This window comes from Ursus americanus, chromosome 12, assembly GCF_024610735.1.
Source record: "Ursus americanus isolate L20-20 chromosome 12, mUrsAme1.1.p, whole genome shotgun sequence".
Taxonomy (NCBI): domain Eukaryota; kingdom Metazoa; phylum Chordata; class Mammalia; order Carnivora; family Ursidae; genus Ursus; species Ursus americanus.
Genome location: NC_142138.1, coordinates 1,656,968 through 1,680,150, shown reverse-complemented (window position 1 = coordinate 1,680,150; position 23,183 = coordinate 1,656,968). Strand labels below are relative to the sequence as shown.

The following is a 23,183-nucleotide window of genomic DNA, read 5'->3' as shown; positions in this document are numbered from 1 at the left end:
GTATGTTGAGCTACAGTATGTACCTATAATTTATCTTTTTTCACTGTTTTATGCCGTTGTGTAAATATACAGTTTATTTATTCTATCTTATATCAGTGGACATTTGGGTTGCTTTCAATTTTCTGCTATCTGGAACAATGTTTCTACAAAACTGATTGTATTCCTATCTCCTGACACGTATGGGCAGTATACGCTTTCTCTAGTATTTACGCCCAGCAGAAGTGTTGGGTTGTATGGTATATATGTCTTTAACGTAACTAAATACAAATGCCAAATTGTTTTCCAAAGTGTTTATACTGGGGTGCCTTGGTGGCTCAGTCAGGTAAGTGTCTGGCTCTTGATTGCAGGTCAGGTCATGATGCTGGGGTCCTGGGGTCAAGCCCCACATGGGGCTCTGAGCTCAGCAGGGTGTGTGCTTGAGGATTTTCTCTCTTTCCCTTCCCTATGCCCCTCCCCCACACTCTCATGTGTGTTCTCTCTCTAAAATAAATTTAAAAATCTTTAAAAGAATCCAAAGTGTTTATACTAATTTATTCTTCCAATTGCAGTCAATATATAATTGTCTTTGCTGCACAAAATCCTCTCCAATATTTAGTGCTGTCTAAATTTAGGTTTTTTACTAATCTGTATTTTTTTTTTTTTTGATTTTATTTATTTATGTGACAGAGAGACAGCCAGAGAGAGAGGGAACACAGCAGGCGAGTGAGAGAGGAAGAAGCAGGCTCCCAGCAGAGGAGCCTGATGTGGGACTCGATCCCGGAACGCCGGGATCACGCCCTGAGCCGAAGGCAGACGCTTTAACGACTGCGCCACCCAGGCGCCCCTAATCTGTATTTTTTTTAAAACTAAATTTAGCTTTTTTTTTCTTCCAGATTTTATTTATTCATGAGTGACAGAGAGAGGCAGAGGCAGAGGGAGAAGCAGGCTCCCCGCGGGGCAGGGAGCCTGATGCGGGACTCGATCCGAGGACCCTGGGATCATGACCTGAGCTGAAGGCAAACGCTTCACGGACTGAGCCACCCAGGCGCTCCTACGTTTGGATTTTTTTACAAAAGTGAAAGAAGAGTAAAAACATACATAAAGCGCGCATATCTTAAGTACACTGGATGAAGTTTTAAACAACCACTTCTCACAGCAAGATATAGAACAGGCGCGGCACCACAGAAGATTCCCTCTCAGCCTCTCCCAGTTAGCAGCCCTCCGAAAGAAAACCACCATCCTCTGATCGCAGCTGAGTTTTGTCTATTCTTAAACCTCATATAAATGAAATCACACATATGAACGCTCTTGTTCTGGTTTCTTTAGCTCAAAACTAGGCTTTTGGGCATAATTAAGATTGCGGTCATCTACTTTTTGATGTTTGCTTTCTATTTATATGGTCTGATGAAATGATTTACTTACTTATTTTATGATCTATTTTTTTAATGTGAGCTTGGACTCAACCCCACAGATCTAAACGTGCAACCGTTACATACTACTGCCACCTGGTGTTAGACGGTCTGAACTGCAGGGTCATGATTCCAAAATGTCCATTTCACAACACAAATCCCCCCAAAATTACAAAATAAAAACCGTATAAACAGACAAATGAGAGGAGAATCCGTCTTTTAAAAGTCGAAAGTATAAAACAAAAGTCCTATGGCTTCAATCGGTTACTTTAAGTTCATGTTACAGCTTTAATGAAACCTACCTTTTAAAGTTCATGCAGTTTAAAGAAACGAGATTTACGGGAACTGCAGGAGCAGGTGAAGTCAAAAGAGAGGAGAGCATGGAAGAGCAAAGAAAAACCCTGGAATTCTATCAAGTCTGCGTCGTGGCTACTTCTTAAAATCCTTAGGGAAACAGGATTTCAGGAGCGGTATCCAGAGCATGCTATTTATTAAGCATGAGGATAATTACCTTTGCCTCCGCATCAGCAACTTTTGATTTCTCCTGAGCCAGCTTTTCCTGCAGGTCGTTCTGTGATTTAATGCTCTGAGCCTGTTTAAGTCCCTCCAGCTCCAGCTCCCTGATTTTCTGCTGACAGTGCTTCCATTCTGCTGTGAGTGAAGAGCACGTCTTTGTGCTATCTAATAACTTCTGCTGGGCCTGCTTTAGTTCAATTTTGATCTGGAGGTGGGGAATAAACAAGAGTGATAGAAATAAGCATGCAAAGAAGGTGAATGTGAGCCAGGATAAGCACTTTTCATAGCAGTGCAGTCCCCCAAGAGCTGACAGCCAATGTCACATGGATGACTACCTCTCTGGAGCTGTCATGTGTCAGGTTTGCCAAAGTCTGTCTAGCCAGATGGCAGCTGGACAGAGCAATTTTCCTAAGAGTTTCTATGCACGTATGGTCTGAACATTTTCCATCCTTTTTTTCAACCTACTGCAAGCTGGCTTTCATTCCCACTACTCCATCAAACTGTTTATGCCAGGGGCACTGCGGAGCTCCCCACGGCCAAAATGAATCTGATGGACAACTGAGCTCTTAGGTAGCATTCACTCCCTCCATCTCAGAAAGTTCTCTTGGAGTCTATGATACTGAACTCTCCGGGTGTTCTCCTACCTCTGCTGTTCCTTCCTGGTCCTTCCCGTGTCGACTATTCTAATGCTACCCAACTTCTAAACATCACTGGACTACCCTAGGCCTTGAGAGTGGATCATTCTCTCCCTAAGGTTCACTGTCATGATTTGAAAGACCACCTTTATGCCAATAACTGCCAAAATGAAACTCCTTGAGTCTGTCCATATAAAAAACCATCTTTCTCTCTCAGTCTTCCTGATTTCAGTAAATGATGCCACCATCTAAGGTTTTGTTCAGCCCAGTAGTCTGAGGGTCCTTCTGAGTCTTCCATCATGAGCCCATTTGGCACCCGCTGGCACGCTGTGTCCACAACATGTCTCGCACCGGCCCATCTGGGTCCACCACCCTTGTCTACAACATCAGCATCTCTCGCCTGGGTCATCACAATAACAACGTGGTCCTGCCACTTCCATTTTAACTCCCTTATCTGTTCTCTACATTGTAACCCAAGTGTTCTTTTCTTTTCTCTTTTCTTTCCTTTCTTTTCTTCCTTCCTTCCTTCCTCTCCGTTTTTTGAGAGTGAGCGTACAGATTGGGGGTGTTGGGGGAAGAGTGAAAGGGAGAGAATCTTAAGCAGGCTCAATGCCCAGCACAGAACCAGACGCAGGGCTCCATCTCACAACCCTGAGACCATGTCCTGAGCCAAAATCAAGAGTTGGAGGCTTAACTGACCGAGCCGACTATGTGCCACCCTCTCTTTTTTTCCCCTTGCCAACCTCTTTTAAATCACAGATCACTTAGTACCATGAAAGTAAAAAGGACCATCTCTATATTTAAAAATTGATGACTAACTTAACTAAAAAAATTTTAAAAATTTAAATGAAAAATTTCTATAAAAATAAAATATACCAAAGTTAATACAAGAAGAGATAAAAAAATGTGACTCCTTGTAACTATTAAGAAACTCAATCAGTAATTGAAAATCTCCCCCAGAAGAAAGCTCTAGAATCAGAAGGATCCAGAAATGAGTTCTTGTATTTAAGAAGAAGCAACTGTAATTTATTTTTACAAACTCTTCCGGAGAACAGAAAAAGAGGGTATGTTACCCATCTCATGTTAAGGGGCCAGGGTAACCTTGATGCCAAAATCTGACGTGGATGTTATAAGAAAGGAAAATGACAGGCCAGTCTCATTTGTGAACTAAGATGCAAAAATTCCAAAGAAACACTGGCAAGCTAAAATCAGCAATGTAGAGAAAGGATAATAATTTAGGATGCGGTTGGGTTTTCCCCGGGAATGCAAAGTTGAGTTAACATTAGAAAATCAGTCAATGTAATTCACCATATTAACATATTTAAAAATCAAAATATGCAGAAAAAGAATTTGATTAAATTCAACATGTGTTCATCATAAAACATTGAATAAATACCAGAAAAGAATTTTCTTAATGTGATTTTTAAAAGTCTATTAAAAAACCCTATAAAAACATATTAAATGAATTTTGATAGCTTTTCCTTTGAGACCGGGAAGGAGAAAATATACCCACAATCGCCAGCTCTATTTGGCACTACACTAGCCATTGCTAGAACAGGAAAGAATGAAAGGTGCAACAGGTGGAAGGAAAGAAAGAAAATCATATTTATTCTTAGATGATACGATTGCTTACATATAAAATACAAAATGATATAAACATAAATTATAAGAAGTAATTTAAAAGTATGGCAAGGTTTTTACTAGAAAAAATTTATTGTATTTTTATGTATTAGCAATAGTTAGAAAATGAAATTCTTAAAAGGTTACCATTTACAATAGTATGGAAAGTATTAGCACCAGGAATACATCTAACAGAAGATGTGTACAACCGCCACAAAGAAAATCATGATATTGGGAGAAATTAAAGAAGACTAAATATAATACACACACATTGTGTAGAGGATTCGATATTGTGAAGATTTAAATTCTTCCCAAATTTATCTATAGATTTGGTGTGTAAATTCAGTGTTAAAATCCCAAAAGGTTATGTGTATAAATATGTGTGTGTGTGAGTACACATGGGTATGTGCGTGTAACTTGACAAACTGCTGGCAAAATTTATATAGAATTTCAAGTGGCCAAGAATAGCCAAGGCATCCTAGAACAAGAACAACAGATGAAAAGGTGCGTTCTATCAAATACTAAGATTTACATAAAGCTAGAGTAATTAAGATAGCATGTTACTGGCACAAGAGTAGACAAAATAGGACAATGGAACAGAGAGCTTGGAAACAGACCACATATATACTAATATTCTTACAACTCAGGTGACAATATAGCAATGTAGGAGAATATCTTTATGACTTCAAGGTTGACAAAGATTTCTTTCTTCTTTTTTTAAAGATTTTTTATTTATTTATTTGAGAGAGAGAGAGAGCAGGAGCAAAGGAGAGGAACAGAGGTAGAGGGAGAAACAGACTCCCCACTGAGCAGGAAGACCGACGCAAGGCTCGATCCCACAGGGATCATGACCTGAGCTGAAGGCAGATGCCCAACCAAATGAGCCACCCAAGCGCCCCTCAAAACATATATTTAGAGAGTGAAAATATAAGCCATAGAGTAGGAGATGTGAGTAATACACACCTGATCAAGGCTTCATATATAAAGAATTCCTATAAATTAATGGGAGAATGAAAATGACAGAAGCCCCAAAGAAGAGTAAATAAAATCTTGAACAGGTGCTTCCCAAAAATAGGAACTCAAATGTCAAATAAATATATAGAAAGCTGCTCAACTTCATTCATAAACAGGGGAATGCACATTAAAACTGCTAGGAGCTACCACAATACACATATATGAGATTAGCAAAAATGGTCAATTCTGACAGTATCAAGAGTTGGTGAGGATGTAGAACAGTAAGGACTTCATACCTTCTGGGGGGAGTACACACCTTAAGCAGGAATTGAAGTAATATATACCCTACAATGCACTAATTCCGCTCCCACTCTCTTCCTAGAGAAATACATACTATGGATGGACATCAGGATGCATGTACATGGGTGTTCACAGCAGCGGTTTTTTAAAAAGTAGAGGCATTACTCAGATCCTTTTGTACATCTCACTATTCAGGAAAGAGTCTTACGTTCAATAAACAAACATATCTGAAATAATGTGCCCTTATGCTCTCCGTTTAAAAGCAAAGGTCCTTGGATAAAAGCTGCTCAAGGGTCCAGAACGCTAAGCTTATGATAACTCCTTTTTTATTAATTTCTGAAGACCAGATATGCCATCTCCAAAAATGTTAACAGACATGTAAAAATGACCAAAACAATTTATTAAACAGAGTAGAAATGAATGTGTGTAGCAATGAAGAAATTAAACCCTAAGCGAGTAATACGCCTCGATCTCACTGGTGGTTTATGTAGAGCAATAGGAAACAACTCCGGTAAGACCCAGGCTCTTTGGATTTACCAGAAAGAAATTACAGATCAAGTTTTAATAGGTTTCCTATTTTTCCAGTGAAAATCCTCGTGTATCCCCCCTGCCCTGCTACTCTAAACCAGTTCAACCTCTCTCATTTTTTTTCCCTTCATTTTCTCATTTTCTTTAGGAGGATTGGTACAGCTTTTAAAACTTCATTGACAGCAACAAACCTATTAAATCTTGATGTCTTCTCAAACGTACTCTAACCCATTAGATAGGGACTTTCATTTTGCAAAAACAACACAGCCACGTATAGAGAAAGATACATGATTTCACTTATACGTGGAATGTGAAACACAAAACAAAATGGAAAGGAATTCATAAATATGAAGAACAATCTGTGTATTACCAGAAGGAGGTGGGGGGATGGGCACAATAGGTGAAGGGGATTAGGAGGTTAAAAAAAAAAAGAACAATGTAGCCATGAAAAACTCAGTAAGACACAGGCATATCTAATGAACGGGAAAAGACAAAAAGAAATCAGGGAAAAGAAGAAATCAAGTGTTGGAATATTTGGTACATTTGATTAGTTCAGGGTTATGAGACCTAAACTTCTTACTGTAAATAGAAAAGGTCAAGTCCTTTCATAATACATTGTCCACCTCCTTCATAGGCCAAGAAAGCTGAAGGCCTCTGGGACCTGTGATCATCAGTCAGAATTAACACGCAGCATTTTGGCATTTTGGTCATGTTGGTAATGGGGTGAGATGACAGTGGAGCAAACACTATTATGGCCAATGACGTGCATCTAGGAGTTCTTCTCTAGCTTTGGGTTGGGGTATTCAAGCTCTAATAAGAGGATCCAGTACAGTGTCTCAGTGTTGGTGGTGGCAGAACAGTTCTCTGCCCGAAGCTCTGCAAGCCCACAGCATTCTTCTCAATAGCCCCCTAGTATGTACGGACATACAAGACGTCTATAAACCATTGAGAGAATAAAGAATGGCAATTTCTTGTGTGAAACTATAAAGTAAAGCAAGAGGGTTATTACCAAAAGAAAGCAACAGACCTGGATTTAAATTCTGACTCCACGATGTGTTAGTTTTGCAACCTTGGACAGTTTCTCATCTATAAAATGCTGGCCCTCCAGGCCTTAGGGAGGTTTGTAAGAGATAAAGTGGACAAACTGTCAATAACAGGTAGTTAGTTATTGTATATGACTCCATTTAGGTGCCTGGCTGAAGGAACCAGCCCAAACACTGTTGTCTCATTATTGAAATGGCCAGTATTTTACCCCACCATGAAAGGGATTTAAAACAGAACAAAAAATAACTTCTCTTTTTGCAAATCTATCATTTGCCCATCCCTGAAGGACTCATTCATTAATTCAACAAACATTTCTAGGGTGCCAACCACAGATAAGGCATCATAATCTGTGTTGCTCCGGTCATTACACCTTGAGAAAGATGTAGTATTGCTTGAATATGTTGAGAATTAGACAGCTAAAATGATCTCAGAAACGTGTTTGAAAGGAAAAGTGAACAGCTGTCTTACAAGGAAATATGATAAAGATCTGGAATTTAATTTAAAACTACAAAGGAATTTAATTTAAAACTACAAAAATTTGAATATGGTCAATATTCAAAAACTCATGAAGGGTGAGGATAAGTATGCGGGTTCTTCAAATAACCCCGGATACTAGGGCTGCTAGAAGGGCCTCCCTTAAAGTTTGACGTAATGACTAGTTCTCCTCTGTATTTCCCCTACTAGATTGTGAGTTCCTAAAGTAGGGACCTTTCTTAATCCATTTTTAGGTCACTTTTTGAAGAAGATACCTTGTTCCCACTACACTAAGTGTGATGAATTTTCTTATAAAGGGCGAGAGAGTAAATGTTTTAGCCTTTGGGGGCCACATGGTCTCTGTCAGAATCACTCAAATCTGCTATTACAATGCAAAAGCAGCCAACCGAAATATACAAACAAACAGGTGTGGCTGTGTGCCAATAAAGCTTTATTTACAAAAAGAAGAGGCAGGTAGGATTTGACCCATGGACTCCTACTGACCAGGGGATAAGAACTCTATCGGTTTTACCTACGGTTAAACCCTCAGTAGCAACAAGATTGCCTGCCTAGATTATGACTGATGCTCAGTACATATTTGTTGAATGTTGAATTCCAGAACTTTAGATAGGGACTTATGGAAACTAGGTCCCTAATAAATTTTTACAGAATTGAACCTCAATTAAAAGGAAGCACTATTTTACACAATGGTTCAGTTTGAATATTTATATGGTTCATAAAATTTAGATGACTCTGTGGATGGCAGTTCTACGTGGATTATTTTAAACCAAGCATGTTTGGGGGATGTCCTCCTAACTTTTTGATAGAACAAGTTTGCCCTCCTATGAATTGTACCTCGGAGCAGTTGACATTTGATTCAACCAATAATAATGGATACAGCTCTTAAGGATAAATAAATCTATAGATAGAACGAGGGCAGGACCTCTAGCATGTGGGGTCAGGTCATTCAAATTTAGTTAAGTGTTAAAAGTTTTAGCTAATGATTCCAAAAGATCGTGTTTGTCGCATTTGTAAGTTGACAGCGTACACAGGCCTTCAGCAGCAGGGCAACCACTCAACTGTGTACCTACTTGGTCGGGCAAAGTCCGAGTGAGTCATCAGACAGCTCAGTTGCCCACCCACCTGGGGGTTCTATCATGAATTATGCAGTTGGGGAATTTGAATTCGTTTATCCCCAGGGCCTATTAGCAACTGAGACCCTCCGATGGAGGCTATGACCTCTAGAATTACCTTAATGCTTTCTTCCTGAAGTAGACTATTATGCTGTTTCAAGTCCAGGTTCTTCCCTCGCTCGTACCGGAGCTCTTTTTCAGCCGAGTTGCACAGAACCTGGAGCCGGCGCAAATTCTGATGAAGCTGTTGTACTTCCTCTTGCTGCTGGTGTTTCAGTTTTTCTCCGGATGATGGATACTAAACAAACGTTTTAAAAGAGAAACGTGGGCAATTTGAAAGAATATTGGTAAAACATGGGTCCCAGCTGTCAGAAGCAGAAATGTCAGAGAGTGATTATTCACACGTAAATATTCTTGGAGTTGGCTAACCTCCAGCAAATTACTCTTTGTTGTACTTAGGGCCATTTGGTACATGTTCATATAATTTAACTCCTGTTATTTTGGAGTGAAAATATCAAGGAAATTATATGAGCAAAGCAGTTAAGCATAGACAACTAACTTTCTTATTTTTCATACCAATGAAGGGAAACAGAAGCACGGACCATTTTAGGGTAAAACAAGCTTTAAACGGGGAGTTCGAAGAGCCAATATGTGAAGAAGGAAAGCATGAATATGTATGCATTGTGTGTGTGTGTGTGTGTGTGTGTGTGTGTGGTATCTGTTGGCAAAAAGAAAGAGAACATTTACAAGAGATCTTAAATTCCCAGTCTTCTTTGCTTTCCTGTTACTATCACGATTCTTCTTCAGTCACTATTCAACCACCGCACACCCTCCTGCAGGTCTCCAGGGCAATAAAACCAGCTTGACCAAAGGAGGAATCATGGGGTTTTCTAAAAGGTAGGCTCACATGGGTATGCTATGTAGATAAAGAAGTCAACCTTATCCAATTCAATAGATAACATATGTTTAGAGTTTCCTGAGTCCTGGTCCAGTGTACTTCCTGCCCATGACTTTCTGGAAATCCCATGTCATTAGTCTGGTTCTCTCTTGCTTACAACAGAATTGCAACACAGAATTCCCCAAGTCCAGTAAAGACCTTTAATTCCTATCTTGGTTTAGTCAAGAAGGCAGTCTAAATCCAATTTGCTTGTTCTAGAGCTGCAAGTGTCTAAGATCCCTAGAAAAAAATTCTTTAATGGAATTATAATGTAATTATTTAAGAACCCTCGCTTTGGAATTAGTTTCAGTCCTGAATCTATCTTGAAGAAGTTAGTTTCTCTGCTTTTCATTTTCTTCATCTGAAAATGGGGATAATAATGAAAACTGCTGGATGGAGTAAAGGGTAATTAAGATAATGCACGCAAGCACTTAGCACAATGCCTAGCACGCAGTAAGCACTCAATAACATTACCCAGTACTGTGGGTGCTACCCAGCTTTATTTTAACTCCCTTCTGCTTCCATCTGAAAACAAGAGTTCTCCTGAAGGTTGGAAACGCTTGATCACCAATCTAGCTTCTTATTTAACTATCAGATAGCAGGTTTTAATAATCGATTAGTAACCAGCAGCCCATATGGCCACTGACCATGCCCAAACAGAGATACACAAGAGACACACCCCCTTTATACCAATGTACAGAAGTTTTTAGCCTGTTTTGAAGATGAGAAAAGCCAGAACAATAGTTCTTCTTGCCTACGTTCTCTAGTCAAAGTCACTTAGCCAGAGTAGAAATGCAAATTAATTTTCATGAAAGGCAACTAACTAGTAAAGAAGCTACCAGTCAACCAGTCAAGTGGCCAACATAAAGAATCTCTACTTTTTCCCCACCATGTAAATTGCTTCCTGGCAGAAAGTTATTATAGAGGCGTTTAGACTCACTCAGGCTACTAGGAACCATGTAGGAGTGCAAAGTAAAGTATTTAAACATCCTTTCTTGACCAATCAACAGATTTATTAAGCTAATTATCCTCTCCGAGTCTCAGCTGACTCATCTGCGAATTAAAGGCATAAGACCAGATGATGTGTACATAATGTCTCTTCAATTCGTAATTCCTTAAGAATTAAAATGAAACAAATCGGAACCAGTGTTAATTATATTAATTTTATAGTCTTAAGATCTAGCTCTTAATATTTTCAAATATTATCTTCATACAATAAAAATTTAATATGAGCCAAATCCATATACTGGTCCCAATGACAAGATCATTCCTTTTGTGGAAACAATTAAAGCCTATGAGCCTTAAATACAGTGGATGTGGATGGAACAGGCTATGCAACCTGTGAAGATATCAATCATCAAACCAAGTCCCCTTGCCCAGACTCCCTGCTTATCAAACATCCTTCAGATCTGTATTTGTCTTTCTCAGCTCTCTACAGGCGAATGCGTTGTTCATTTAAACATGATCAAGTGCTATTTATAATTAATTATTACAGATAATACTAACTGACATTCCGGTTTCACGCAATAGTCTTGAAAGTTTGGTTTAATGTGAGTTTACCACCAAGACACAGATCTATTCTAGGGGGACTAATGCATCAAGTTTTGGAACCTTCGAGCCTAAGGGCCAAACCCCGAATAAATTCACCAAGATAATCGATAACAGAACATCCTGGGAGGGCTTTTGGGAGACAGCATGCCAGCCTTCCTTAGGAAATAAGCTCTACATAAGACCTGTATGCTTTCTTTGAATTTCTCAGCAAGGGGAAGCAAATGACATAGGGGTTAAGAGGTCAAGTTCTAGAGTAGACAGACCCAGGTTCCACCACAATGTGTCATTCTGGGAAAATTATTTAAGCTCTCTCAAGCTTCAATTTCCTCATCTGTAAAGTGGTGACTTCGTTGTGCTGCTTAATACACACAGGTATTTAGAACAGTGCCCGGAACAGAGCATATATTCAATAATGTCGTGGAGAAACATGAAGCTAGATTTTTAAACCTATAAAATTAAGCTAATTAATGGTGATTCCAGGTTGTTTCACAAACACTGGGGAAGTAATTAACTTGAATTCAGCTATTACAATCTTACCTGGAATGCTGTTGAACAGCTGAAATTAGGCCACCAAAGGCGATCAGCAGCCAAAGATGATGTCACAAATACAAATGAACAATAGAGCTCACCTACTTACTCATAAAAGAGGCTCTCACTGTTCTTTTTCTACGTATTTACCGTCTATACACTTTAAAGTTTGACACCTGGTCTCAAGCTACAGTTGGTTAAATGTGTGTGTTATGAGATTAAGAAGATGCAGCAGTAAGTAGCTCGGCACTAGACACTAACCCGACAACAGGGGTGAAGACCGAAAACTTCGCATACACAAGAACTAAAGGCAGAACAATTTACAGCCACCAGTACGTCCAAGTACCCTCTACACAGAAAAAGGTTCAGAAATTATCATTGCACAGAACGCTGAAGAAAAAAACAAACATCTGTGTAAAGCGTCTTTCCTTCCTTGCCTGCTTAAAGAAGTGAAATAGTGTGTGTGATACTGCTTTGGGAAACGGAAAGTTCAAAATATAAATATGTTATTTTCTCCCACGAGGCCCACATCTGTCTTGATTCCTGCTGTATGTGTCCTAACAGGGCCTGACACGTCATAAATACTCCATTAATAACAGTCGGATAAACGAGTAAGAGTAACTTACCCTTCTTTCAATCTTCCAAAGTCATTACTATGGAACAAAATTACTGAACTCTGCAAGAATTCAGTGAAACCCTAGAGGCTATGTGGTATAAAAGACCATTTGTCCTTTCACAAAATGGCTCTTCTCCCAGATGCCCCATATAATTTGTATATATTTAATCGTTTTTCACTTCCCTCCTGGGTACTGAGAGATGATTCTTCAAATAATGAGAACGTGTACATTAAATAAAATTAATACATGAACCAGGGTGTTACTTGTCATACTCTCTAACTCACTGTTCTGTAAGTGCATTGATCATTTTAAGCGCATAAACCAAGATTTTACAGACTTTGTGACCATGGTGTCCAGCCTCTGCCCAAGTCTCCTATGCTGCTCACTGCCCAATAAAGGGACTGTCTGGGGGATTTAAAATTAACCTCTTTTTGAACATTTGATGTCATACTCCCCTTTGGTCTTCTGAATAAATGCAATGGCTCCCTTCTCTTTCAAACATATGAGCCTCCTTTCAGGGATCTATTTTCCTTCTTTACTGTGACTTGCCTCGTTTTCAGACCCTATATCTGAATCACTTTTCAAATATACTTTTGACTTTACTATTACTCGGCCTTTTTTCCCCTATGTATACCTGAAGCCATTTTTAAATGTATATTACCAGTGTTTTGAAGTTGGTGTATGTATGTGTACAAAGGCCTCCCTCTGTGGATCTCAAAATAATTCCTAGAAAGGCACCTGTAGGGAAATCTTCATGTGAACAAGAGAGACCCTCACAACTGAGGCGTAAGTGCTGAGGTGCAGTTGGCAGTCTCTCCCTCGATTTCTCCAGCAGGCAGAGCTTGAGTAACTAGCAAAAGCCAAACTTACAAACAGTTCCAAGTCTGTGGTCTTCTCCTCACCCAAACTAACTATTTTGTAATTCTAAGCCAGGCACGATGAATAGAAAACGTGGCACAAATCCTGCCCCGCCCTATCCTGCCTCCCCAGGGCAGATGTTGAGGACCAATCAGCGTTTCTTCCTGCTGAGCCTTAAATGGAGCCTAAGAACCCTTAGAACAAAGTGTATCTGCTGTCGCGCTTAGCTCCCACGCTGGTTGCTATTTTATTACCATTCAGGACAGGGTGACGATCTTGCTTAACAACATACATTAACGTTGATATAAAAATGGTGCTTACATGCAGAGCTGGCCAGAGGACATGGACCTAGTCAGAGCGTGCGTTTACAGCACCTACCTGGGCACTGGTGTCATCTGAACTATCCCCTGAGCTCTGAGACTGTAGGAGGCTCTCATTTATACGATTCAGCTCTTCTCTAAGCCTCACGATTTCCTCAGGCTTCAAGGTTGACTGCTGTCCTTCACCCTTCATAGCTTGGTTCTGTTGTGAGTCCTCCTTCTGCCTCTCCCTCGGCAAAGTGCCCTCCTTTACTGACTCCTCTGCAATTTCCTTCTGCTTACTTTCTCCTTGTTCAGGACTTGGTACAAATATAACAACAGAAAACTGTCAAAATTCTCATTATAGTAGCAGAATATGGACCCCCCCAAAAAATCAACCAGTACTGCAAGCAAATTTTTCAACTTGAATTCTGTAGCAGAACAGTTATCTTACTCTTATAAATAAATTTTAAAAACAAATGAGTCATATTTTTTTTACTCACATTCAGGGAGGTGACCCATTAGAGGTTTTTGTTCATAAAAAATCAACCAATTCAAATGAGCTTTTCACTTTTTCAACATTAAGTATGGCATAGGGCAGACACAGCTTATAAAGATTTTTTTTTCTAATTACTCAGTAAGCTCTAGGCACTTCGGCAGGCACTGGGGCTACAATAGGACATAATCCCTGTCCTAAAGGGCTTACGGTTTAGGGAGAAATAAGGAAAATACGTGAGTAGATTACACTAGCAGTAAGTAATCTGTGGACTGATGGATGACTGGGCACAAACCAGGCAAACATAAAGTTACAGGTGTGCATACTTGCACGTGTGTATGTATAATGGGTGAAGGCGCTGGTGTGGATGGGAACAGAGAAAAATAAGTGTTCCAGGATGACTTAATAAATGAAATGGGTGAAAGCCTGGAGGCACAAGAGAGAATGTCCTTTAGAAAGATCGTTTGGACGCCATGTGGTGGGAAACCCGAGACTGTAGTGATCCATGTGATAAACAATGATGACTAGAACAGGATGGTGGGATGGAAACAAGCAGTGGGTTCTAGAGATATTTAGAAGACAATACTGATAAAATTTGTCATGAACTGGATGTGGCAGGAGAAGAAGAAAAAGGAATAATGGATGACACCTGGATTTCTGACTGGGGCAAACAGGCAAGTGGATGGTAGACCAAGAAGGGGGAATATGGATAGAGATTGGAGAGATGCCTTTGGAGAAGATACAGATACAGAAGAACGGGAGCAGCAGCCGTGGGATTGGGTAACGCGAGCCAAGGGGAAAGGAGAAAGTGAGAGGAGGAGGACCATTCTAGACAGACGCGTGAAGACCTGTAAGGAACAAGCAGAGGAATGAGAGGCTGAGAAGTCAGAGAAGGAGGAGGAAAACCAAGAGACTGTGAGCCGCAGAAGCCACGCGGAGGGAATGTATCTTCATCGGTCAGACAGTGCATGACACAAACATGCAGAGTTTATTTTGATTCATTCATTGCAAATTTGTTTCAGCTACCTCGGAGCCTAGATGGCATGCTTCACAAATTATAGTTGGTGCTCAAATTCTTCAAGAAGACAATCTGGCAATACAGATCAAGAGCCATAAAAATGTTCAGACCCTTTGACTGAATAATTGACTACCAATGAATTTACTGCAATGGAATAATTCATAAGAAGAAAAGAGCTGAATGTATAATAATGCTCATAAGCATGCTATTTAAAACAGTGATTAAATGGAGGCACAGAAATGGCTAAGAGAATCAAAGGTAAATCAACTTGAAAGTGGTATAAAGATTATTTATCAACATGAAAAATACTATTAAAATAAAATGGTAGAACAATAAACTATATATTTGTATGTATATGTGCAGAAACATACATAATACCATGGGAAATGTATATATAGAAAAAACTGGAAAGGAACAGGGGAAAAATTAGGTCTAGGGAGTTTTTTTTCCCTTTTAAAATTCCTTTGGCATTGTACAAAACAAAAGAAATATTTTATTTTGAACTTAGCAGGTTCTTTTTTTGTTTTTGTATTTTAGAGAGAGTGTGAGAGGAAAGGGAGGGGAGGGGCAGAGGGAGAGGGAGAGAGAGAATCTTAAGCAGGTTCCATGAACAGCACAGAGCCCAACATAGGGCTTGATCCCACAACCCTGAAATCATGACCTGAGCTGAAATCAAGAGTCAGATGCTTACCCAGCTGAGCCACCCAGGTGCCCTAACTCAGCAGGTTTTTAAAGATAATATACTCAAATTATACAAAACAATATGAAATAAAGACTAAAAAGCTTTAAAAATAAATTTCTGATAAAATAACAATGACTTTTTTCCATCCTTCACAAACTCTTTTCCTTTTCCTACTCCCAGTGGAAGCCAGATACACTTAAAGACTGGGGAAAATGCAAACGTACACCACATAATTTTTAAAATGGAAAAACCAACTTCTGCTTCTGGGAAGATGGAGTAAACCTACTTTTCCCTGTTTCTCCCACCAAGTACAACTAAAAACCCGGGCATTATATATAAAACAAACATAAGAAGACTCTGAAAGATAGAGAGAAGGTAGGCCAACTAGGGTACTCAAGACCTGAGGAGTGACAGGACTGTGAGCTTCCCGGATTTTAACTACTTTACTCCAGTCAAACACCACAGAAAAGAAACTGTAGCCCCACCGTCACCCATGTCAGCCAAGGCCAGGAGCCTACACTTCCACCTCTGCCAAGCTATCATGAAGCACCCCAGCTACCCCGTTGGGGTGGTGTCACAAGCCAACAGGGAGCTGGGACTTTCATCTCTGCCAGGTAGTTATGGACTTTCACCCCCACCTGGCAGTGAGGAGACTCCTTTCTCCCTTTCCTCTAGGGTGGTGTCAGAGGAGGCCTAGTGGAGAGTAAGGCTTTTCACTAACAAGACCACACTTACCCACCTCCATGTGGTATCATGGAGACGCAGTGGATAGCAGTAACAAGGCACTCCTCCCTCTTACAGCCAGAGCAGTACAAGCAGAGGCCTCTCACCCTCACCTGCAGTAATGAGGAGCCCCCTTTCCTTGGGTGTCCATGGAGCTTGAGTGGGTAAGCTTGACTTGTACCCCTCACCTGGGGTAGTAATAAGACAACACCATCTTACTCCCCCTGCCAGAGTGGTATCGGAAGAAGCCAGTTAAACTGAAGGCTTAAATAAGACCTAGAGTCTCATAATACCCAAAATATTCAGATTTTAATTTAAAATTACTCCTCATACCAACACCAAGGAAAATGAGCAAAAGGTAAAAATAGATGATAAAACCAACATGTCAGAATTATCTGACAACAATTTTTAATCAGCCATTATAAAAATGCTTTGATGAGCACTTATGAACACAGTTGAAACACATGAAAAAATGTGGTCTCAAAAAAGAACTATAAAGTCTTGGCACAGAAATAGAAGATATAAGGAAGACCCAAATGGAAATTTTGGAACTGAAAAGTACGATAATCAAAATAAAAACTCAAATGCAAAATGGACTTATATTGTAAAAATATACATAAAACACAGGAGAGTCTTCAAGATTTAAAGTTAAGCAGAGTTCTGAGACTTAACACCAAAAGTACGATCCATAAAAGGAAAGACTGATACATCATCAATATGAAAAACTTCATGCTGAGAAAATCCTCGTAAGAGGGTGAACAACAAGCTACAGACTAGGAAAAAATATCTGCAAATCACATATCTGACAAAGGACTAATACTAAAATTCATAAAGAACTCTCAAAACTTAACAGTGAGAAAACAAACCCGTTAGAAAATAGGCAAAGACACAAAAGGAGACTTCACTAAAGAGGACAGACAGATGCAAATAAGCACATGAAAAGATACTCAACATTATTAGCCTTCAGGAAAATGCAAATTAAGACTATGATAAGATACCACTATACACCTACTGGAATGGCTAAAATTTACAAGTGACAACACCAAATGCTAGTGAAGATGCAGAGAAATTGGGTCACTCCTATATTGCTACTGGGAATGTAAAATGATACAGCCACTGGGGGGAAACAGGTTAGCAGTGTCTTAAAAAACAACAACAAAAAACCCCCTAAACATATGGTTACCACACGACCCAGAAACTGCACTCCTGAGGATTTGTCCCAGAGAAATGAACAATTACATTCATATAAAAACTTGAATATTTATAGCAGCTTTATTCAAAACAGCCCAAACTAGAAATAAACTGGGTATCTTCCAATGGATGAACAGTTACACTGTGGAATAGCCATACCATGGAATACTACACAACAGTAAAGGATCCAACTGTTGATACAGAAATCTAGATGAATCTCCAGAGAATTATGTTGAGTGAAAAATGCCAGCTCCAAAAGGTTACGTCTTGTATGGTTATATTTATATAACTCTCTTGAAATGAAAAACTTACAGAAATGGAAAACAGACTAATTTGAATTAGAATAGGGCCTAGAGTAAAGAAGTGGGTGAGGGAGGAGGAATGTTGGGAGGGAGGGTCTATAAGAGAACAACATGAGGGATCGCTGTGGTGATAGAAATGTTCGGTACCTTGACTATCAATGTCAATATCCAGGTTATGATATTATACTGTAATTTTACAAGATTGTACCAATGAGGGAAACTGATAAAGGGTACATGGGATCTCTCTATTATTTCTTACAACTGTATGCATGTGAATTTATAAGTACCTAAAAATAAAAAGCTTTCTTTAAAAAAAAGGCAAATATGAAATGGTGTTCGATTTGTTACATTTAGAAGGGCCAATTACTTTATAAAGAGTAAACTTAGCCAGACTTAATGTAATTTCCTTCTATAATTGCACAGTGGCCATGTTGACATGGAAAAAGAGAAGCAGCCTTCATTATGTTTCCATAGTTAAAAGATAAAGTTTAGGGGCACCTGGGTGGCACAGCGGTTAAGCGTCTGCCTTCGGCTCAGGGCGTGATCCCGGCGTTCTGGGATCGAGCCCCACATCAGGCTCCTCCACTGAGAGCCTGCTTCTTCCTCTCCCACTCCCCCTGCTGTGTTCCCTCTCTCGCTGGCTGTCTCTATCTCTGTCGAATAAATAAATAAAATCTTAAAAAAAAAAGATAAAGTTTAAATGGCTTTCCTCTTAGGTGGGTCTATGAGATGTGCCTGTAAAGCCATATTTAGAGCAAGGCAGTCAGTAAGTCTTCTCTGACTTGGAGGGAATGATGAGCAAGTGCTCTCTAGGGCACAATCCTGGGGCTGATGCCATTTAACATCTTCATTAATGGTCTGAATAAATTAACAGCATTCACATGAATTCATTAGTTGATTAAGGAGAATTAGCAATATCTTAGAATATGGGAATTTAAAGTGTTCTTGATACATGAGGACAATTATCCACTAAATAAATGCCCTCAGAAAGAACAGGTTTATCCTTTCAAAAGATACGAGAAAATGTGTAATTAAGGCAAATTGAACAGATTTTAAAAAGTAGTACATACTATTTATTACTTTATTTTACTTTTATGTAGTAGTAGTAGTAGTAATAATAATAATAATAATAATATAAAAGTTGTGTGGGCAAAAGGAAACCACCAGCCAGAAATGACATGTTGCTGAGAATATGTCTTGCAGTCCTGCACATCTGTACTTTAGGGGCTGGAAAACTCACCGTGACTCTCACATTTCTCCTCTAACATGGTCCTCCCCCCACCCCCAGTAATATCTTGGTTTTATGTTTTTTTAAGTTTTTACTTTAATCCAGTTAGTTTACACACGGTATAAGATTAGTTTCAAGTGTACAATATAGTAATTTAACCCTTCCATACAATATGTGGTACTCATCAGAACAAGTGTACATCTTAACCCCCATCACCTATTTCACCCAACCTCCCACCCACCCCTCTGGTTCTTAATCTTTATTGGAAAGGATCTGTTGCCTAGTTCTGACTGAAACTCACCCCGTCTGTTGTTTTTATTTCCTTCTGTAAGTGTGCAGTTGTCACCAGGCTTCAGCTGGTAGGAGGCGCCCAGGCAGCATCCTTACCCTGTTCCTTTTCTAGTAACCCAGATACACAGTCTTGAACACATATGGAGATTCAAGAAAGACACTGTAACACAGCACAAGCTGTGAGTTCTAGTCCTAGGTCTTCTATCTACTATTCACATCACCTTTGGCAAGGCACAATCTCTCAGAGTCTTAGTCTCTTGAGTCGCCTTACTCATAAGTTTGTTGGGATCTTCTGAAGTAAAATGTGAAAGCATTTTGAAAACCTACGAGTATAAGGTATGATTACAATGAATTCAAGCCTAACAGAACAGGGACGGGTAACAATAGACCTCTGTGTCAAGAGGGGAAGGAAAAGAAAAGATTAATTCATTCATTCATCAACTGTTTATTGAATATCAATTATATGCCAAGCACTGTTCTTCCCCCCCCCCAAGATTTATTTATTTATTTGAGAGAGAAAGAGAGCCTGTGAGCCAGGGAGGGACAGAGGGAGAGAATCTCAAGTAGACTCCCCGCTGAGCACAGAGCCCGATGTGGGGCTCAATCCCACAACCACGAGAACATGATCTGAGCCGAAATCAAGGGTCAGACGCCCAACTGACTGAGCCACCCAGGCGCCCCGCCAAGCACTGTTCTATGCACTAAAAAGTTAACGGTGACCAAGACAGTCAGGACCGTGCTCTCACAGAGCACATGCCCAGAGGAGGGATATGAGGACACACAACAAACAGGATAATTAGATTATGATAAGTCACGAATACAGTGACGTGGCAGAGCAGGAGCTAGGATTTACCCTAACATGATGCTTACCGGTTACCTCTCTGAGAAGGTGCAAAGGAGTTAGTCACGTGAAAATCTGGGGGAGGAGCATTCTGGACAAGAACAGCTTTTCAGTGCAAAATTCCTCAAGTAGGAAAGTACTTTAAGGGGTCGAGGCTCTGCAAGGCTGCATGATAAACAAGGCAGAGTGTGGTATAGTGATGAAATTGGAGAGATGGACAGAGGCCAAGTCACAGAAGGCCTTATAGGTCATGGTAAGGGTTTAGGTTTTATTTCAAGTGCAATGGGAAACCACGGAGAGATTTTTAAGAGAGGAGTAATCTCATTCAACTTGCATTATAAAAAGACCACCTTCGCTGCTCTATGGAGACTGGATTGATAAAGAGGTGTGGAAGCAGGGAGGTCAGTGAGGAAGATATTGTGATAGTCCGAGTGAGTGACACCAGCGTCATGGAGTAGAGTAGTAGCAGTGGAGATGTAACAGAAATAAACAGATCAGGGGCGCCTGGGTGGCACAGCAGTTGTGCGTCTGCCTTCGGCTCAGGGCGTGATCCTGTGGTTACGGGATCGAGCCCCACATCAGGCTCCTCTGCTATGAGCCTGCTTCTTCCTCTCCTACTCCCCCTGCTTGTGTTTCCTCTCTCGCTGGCTGTCTCTATCTCTGTCAAATAAATAAAATCTTAAAAAAAAAAAAAAGAAATAAACAGATCAAGTATTCTATATTTTCATGGCGGAACTGACAGGACTTGTAGATGGTTTAGATGTGGGGAGGAAGCAACAGTGACTCCGTAGGTTTTGGTTTGATCAACTGTGTGAATGGAGGGGCTATTCACTGACTGGATTGGACTGGGAAGAAGTAGTTTAGAGGAAGAGGAAAAATGTATCAGTGGTCTGTGAAATGGATATAAATTCACTGTCAAGTTGAACTGGAAACAAAAATCAACTTGATCATTTATCAAATAATTCTTGATAAAGGTAGTAAGAATGCAAGGAGATGGTTAATGAGAGTGTGTTAGAAAAAAAAATACAGCTCATTAAGGCATTAAGGTCAAGGGAAGCTACCAGCTGCTCTGGCCCAAGCTTCCTAACAAAGCAAACCCAGGCTGAGGTCGCTGGGCTCTGTAAGCTTAGGGCTGCCATTGGAAGTCCAACTTTGGGGTCAACTGCAAGTACACAGTCGGGGTAGGAGGAAAACTCCATTCATTCCAATATTTTTAAATTATCTACTTATGTGTCAGGCATTGTTCTAGACACTGGAGACAGTCCAGAACAAGCCAGATGGGACTTCATTCTTACCCCATCCCACCCCATGTTACACATATTGTATATGAGTATATGTATATATGTATTGTATATGACTGAGTCCTGAGTAATTTTTAATACCATAAAGCTCATTTGCATAGCAACGACCTAGAACCCAAGTGTCCCAGCACCTTCTTGCCCTTGGGATATTTGTGACTATATCCTCTCCAAAGTAGATATAGTGGTAACCTCTGACTCAGTTAGGAGACTCAGGACCTCCTGCAGTCTCGCTGATAACTTGCTAAGTATGTGACTGTGACCAAAATAGGCATTTCAGTTCTCTTGGTCTCAGAGACCTCTCTATGAAAGGAGAGGACTAGCTAAATAGCAGTAGTTTTCAAACATTTTAGCTGTGGCCCCTTTCTTTCTTTCTTTCTTTCTTTCTTTCTTTCTTTCTTTCTTTCTTTTTCTTTCTTTCTCTTTCTTCCTTTCTTTCTTTCTTTCTTTCTTTGTATGTGTGTGTGGCCTCTTTCTTGGAGTAAAATCTTATACAGAACTCCACATAAGGGGGCGCCTGGGTGGCGCAGTCGTTGGGCATCTGCCTTTGGCTCAGGGCGTGATCCCCGCGTTGTGGGATCGAGCCCCACATCAGGCTCCTCCGCTGGGAGCCTGCTTCTTCCTCTCCCACTCCCCCTGCTTGTGTTCCCTCTCTCGCTGGCTGTCTCTGTCAAATAAATAAATAAAATCTTAAAAAAAAAAAAAGAACTCCACATAAGAAACAGATAAAGTGGGTCTTCTCTGGCTGAAATGTGAGTGGAAGGCTCCCAGTTCCACTCATCAGTCTTTCCTCATCTCCAAAGGCAGTTTCTAAGCCCCCCATAGAGCTCCTAGAGTCTTGGAAGGCTGAAGTGTGAAAACCACTAGAAGAAGATCTGCAGGTCCCTCTGTTCTAAGATTCGTTACTCTACAAGAAAAGCACTATACACAACAGAAAAACAAGACAGTCCATTACCTTAAAGGAGAAGAGATATACTACAAGAATCAATCCATTTGGCTTATGGAGCAGCTTCTATGTGCAAGGGACCATGCTAGATGTACTGTGACACTTTCTACTCCTTCTCAGTGGAAGATTTTGTTCATGGCTTTCTGGCATCTTCTTCACCCCAAGTCCTGCCATAATCCTGGAAGATTCCAAGGACCATACAGATCACCCAGCAATGCCTTGGCATCTCACTTCCTCAGTCTCCTTATCTCCAATGATCTCATCTCTCCCTCCTCGCCAACTACTTGAATAACCACACCATGGGTTGTATCAGCAGCAAACACCTCACTTCTGAAACAACTAAAATTAGATATCCAGATTTCAGCTTTTCCTTTTTACATAATTTTTACATAAATACCTTCAATTCCTTGTCTCTTTTTCTATCAGCTCCCTTTACTTGGTTCTTTATCCAATGTGGAGCCCAGTGTTGACGATGGATGACGATGGTGATGATGATGACGGTGATGATGACTGAAGTGGGCTCCGTGCCCAGCATGGAGCCAGTGCAGGGGCTTAAACTCATGACTCTGAGAACAAGACCTGAGCTGAACCAACCAGATACCCCAAGCTTAGTGTTCATGATTTTCATCACTGTCTAAATAAAATGTTTAACTTTCTTTCCCCCATTGTCCTTCCACAGCACTCATGTGGCAAAACCTTAGCCCCGGACAAATCCAACTGTCTTCTCATGTCTGTACTATAGTTGCCCCACACATCACATATTCTCAAAGACAAATGCCATATAA

General features: G+C 40.2%; 1 protein-coding gene across 1 annotated transcript in view; it reads right to left on the bottom strand.

Moving 5' to 3' along the window:
• The window catches only part of CCDC30 (coiled-coil domain containing 30), a 104,546-nt gene that overhangs the window by 32,494 nt on the left and 48,869 nt on the right, over window positions 1-23,183 (bottom strand). Inside the window, 3 exon segments of the mRNA XM_087865786.1 lie at window positions 1,900-2,109; window positions 8,711-8,890; window positions 13,462-13,702. Coding sequence (XP_087721912.1) covers window positions 1,900-2,109; window positions 8,711-8,890; window positions 13,462-13,702 — 631 coding nt within the window.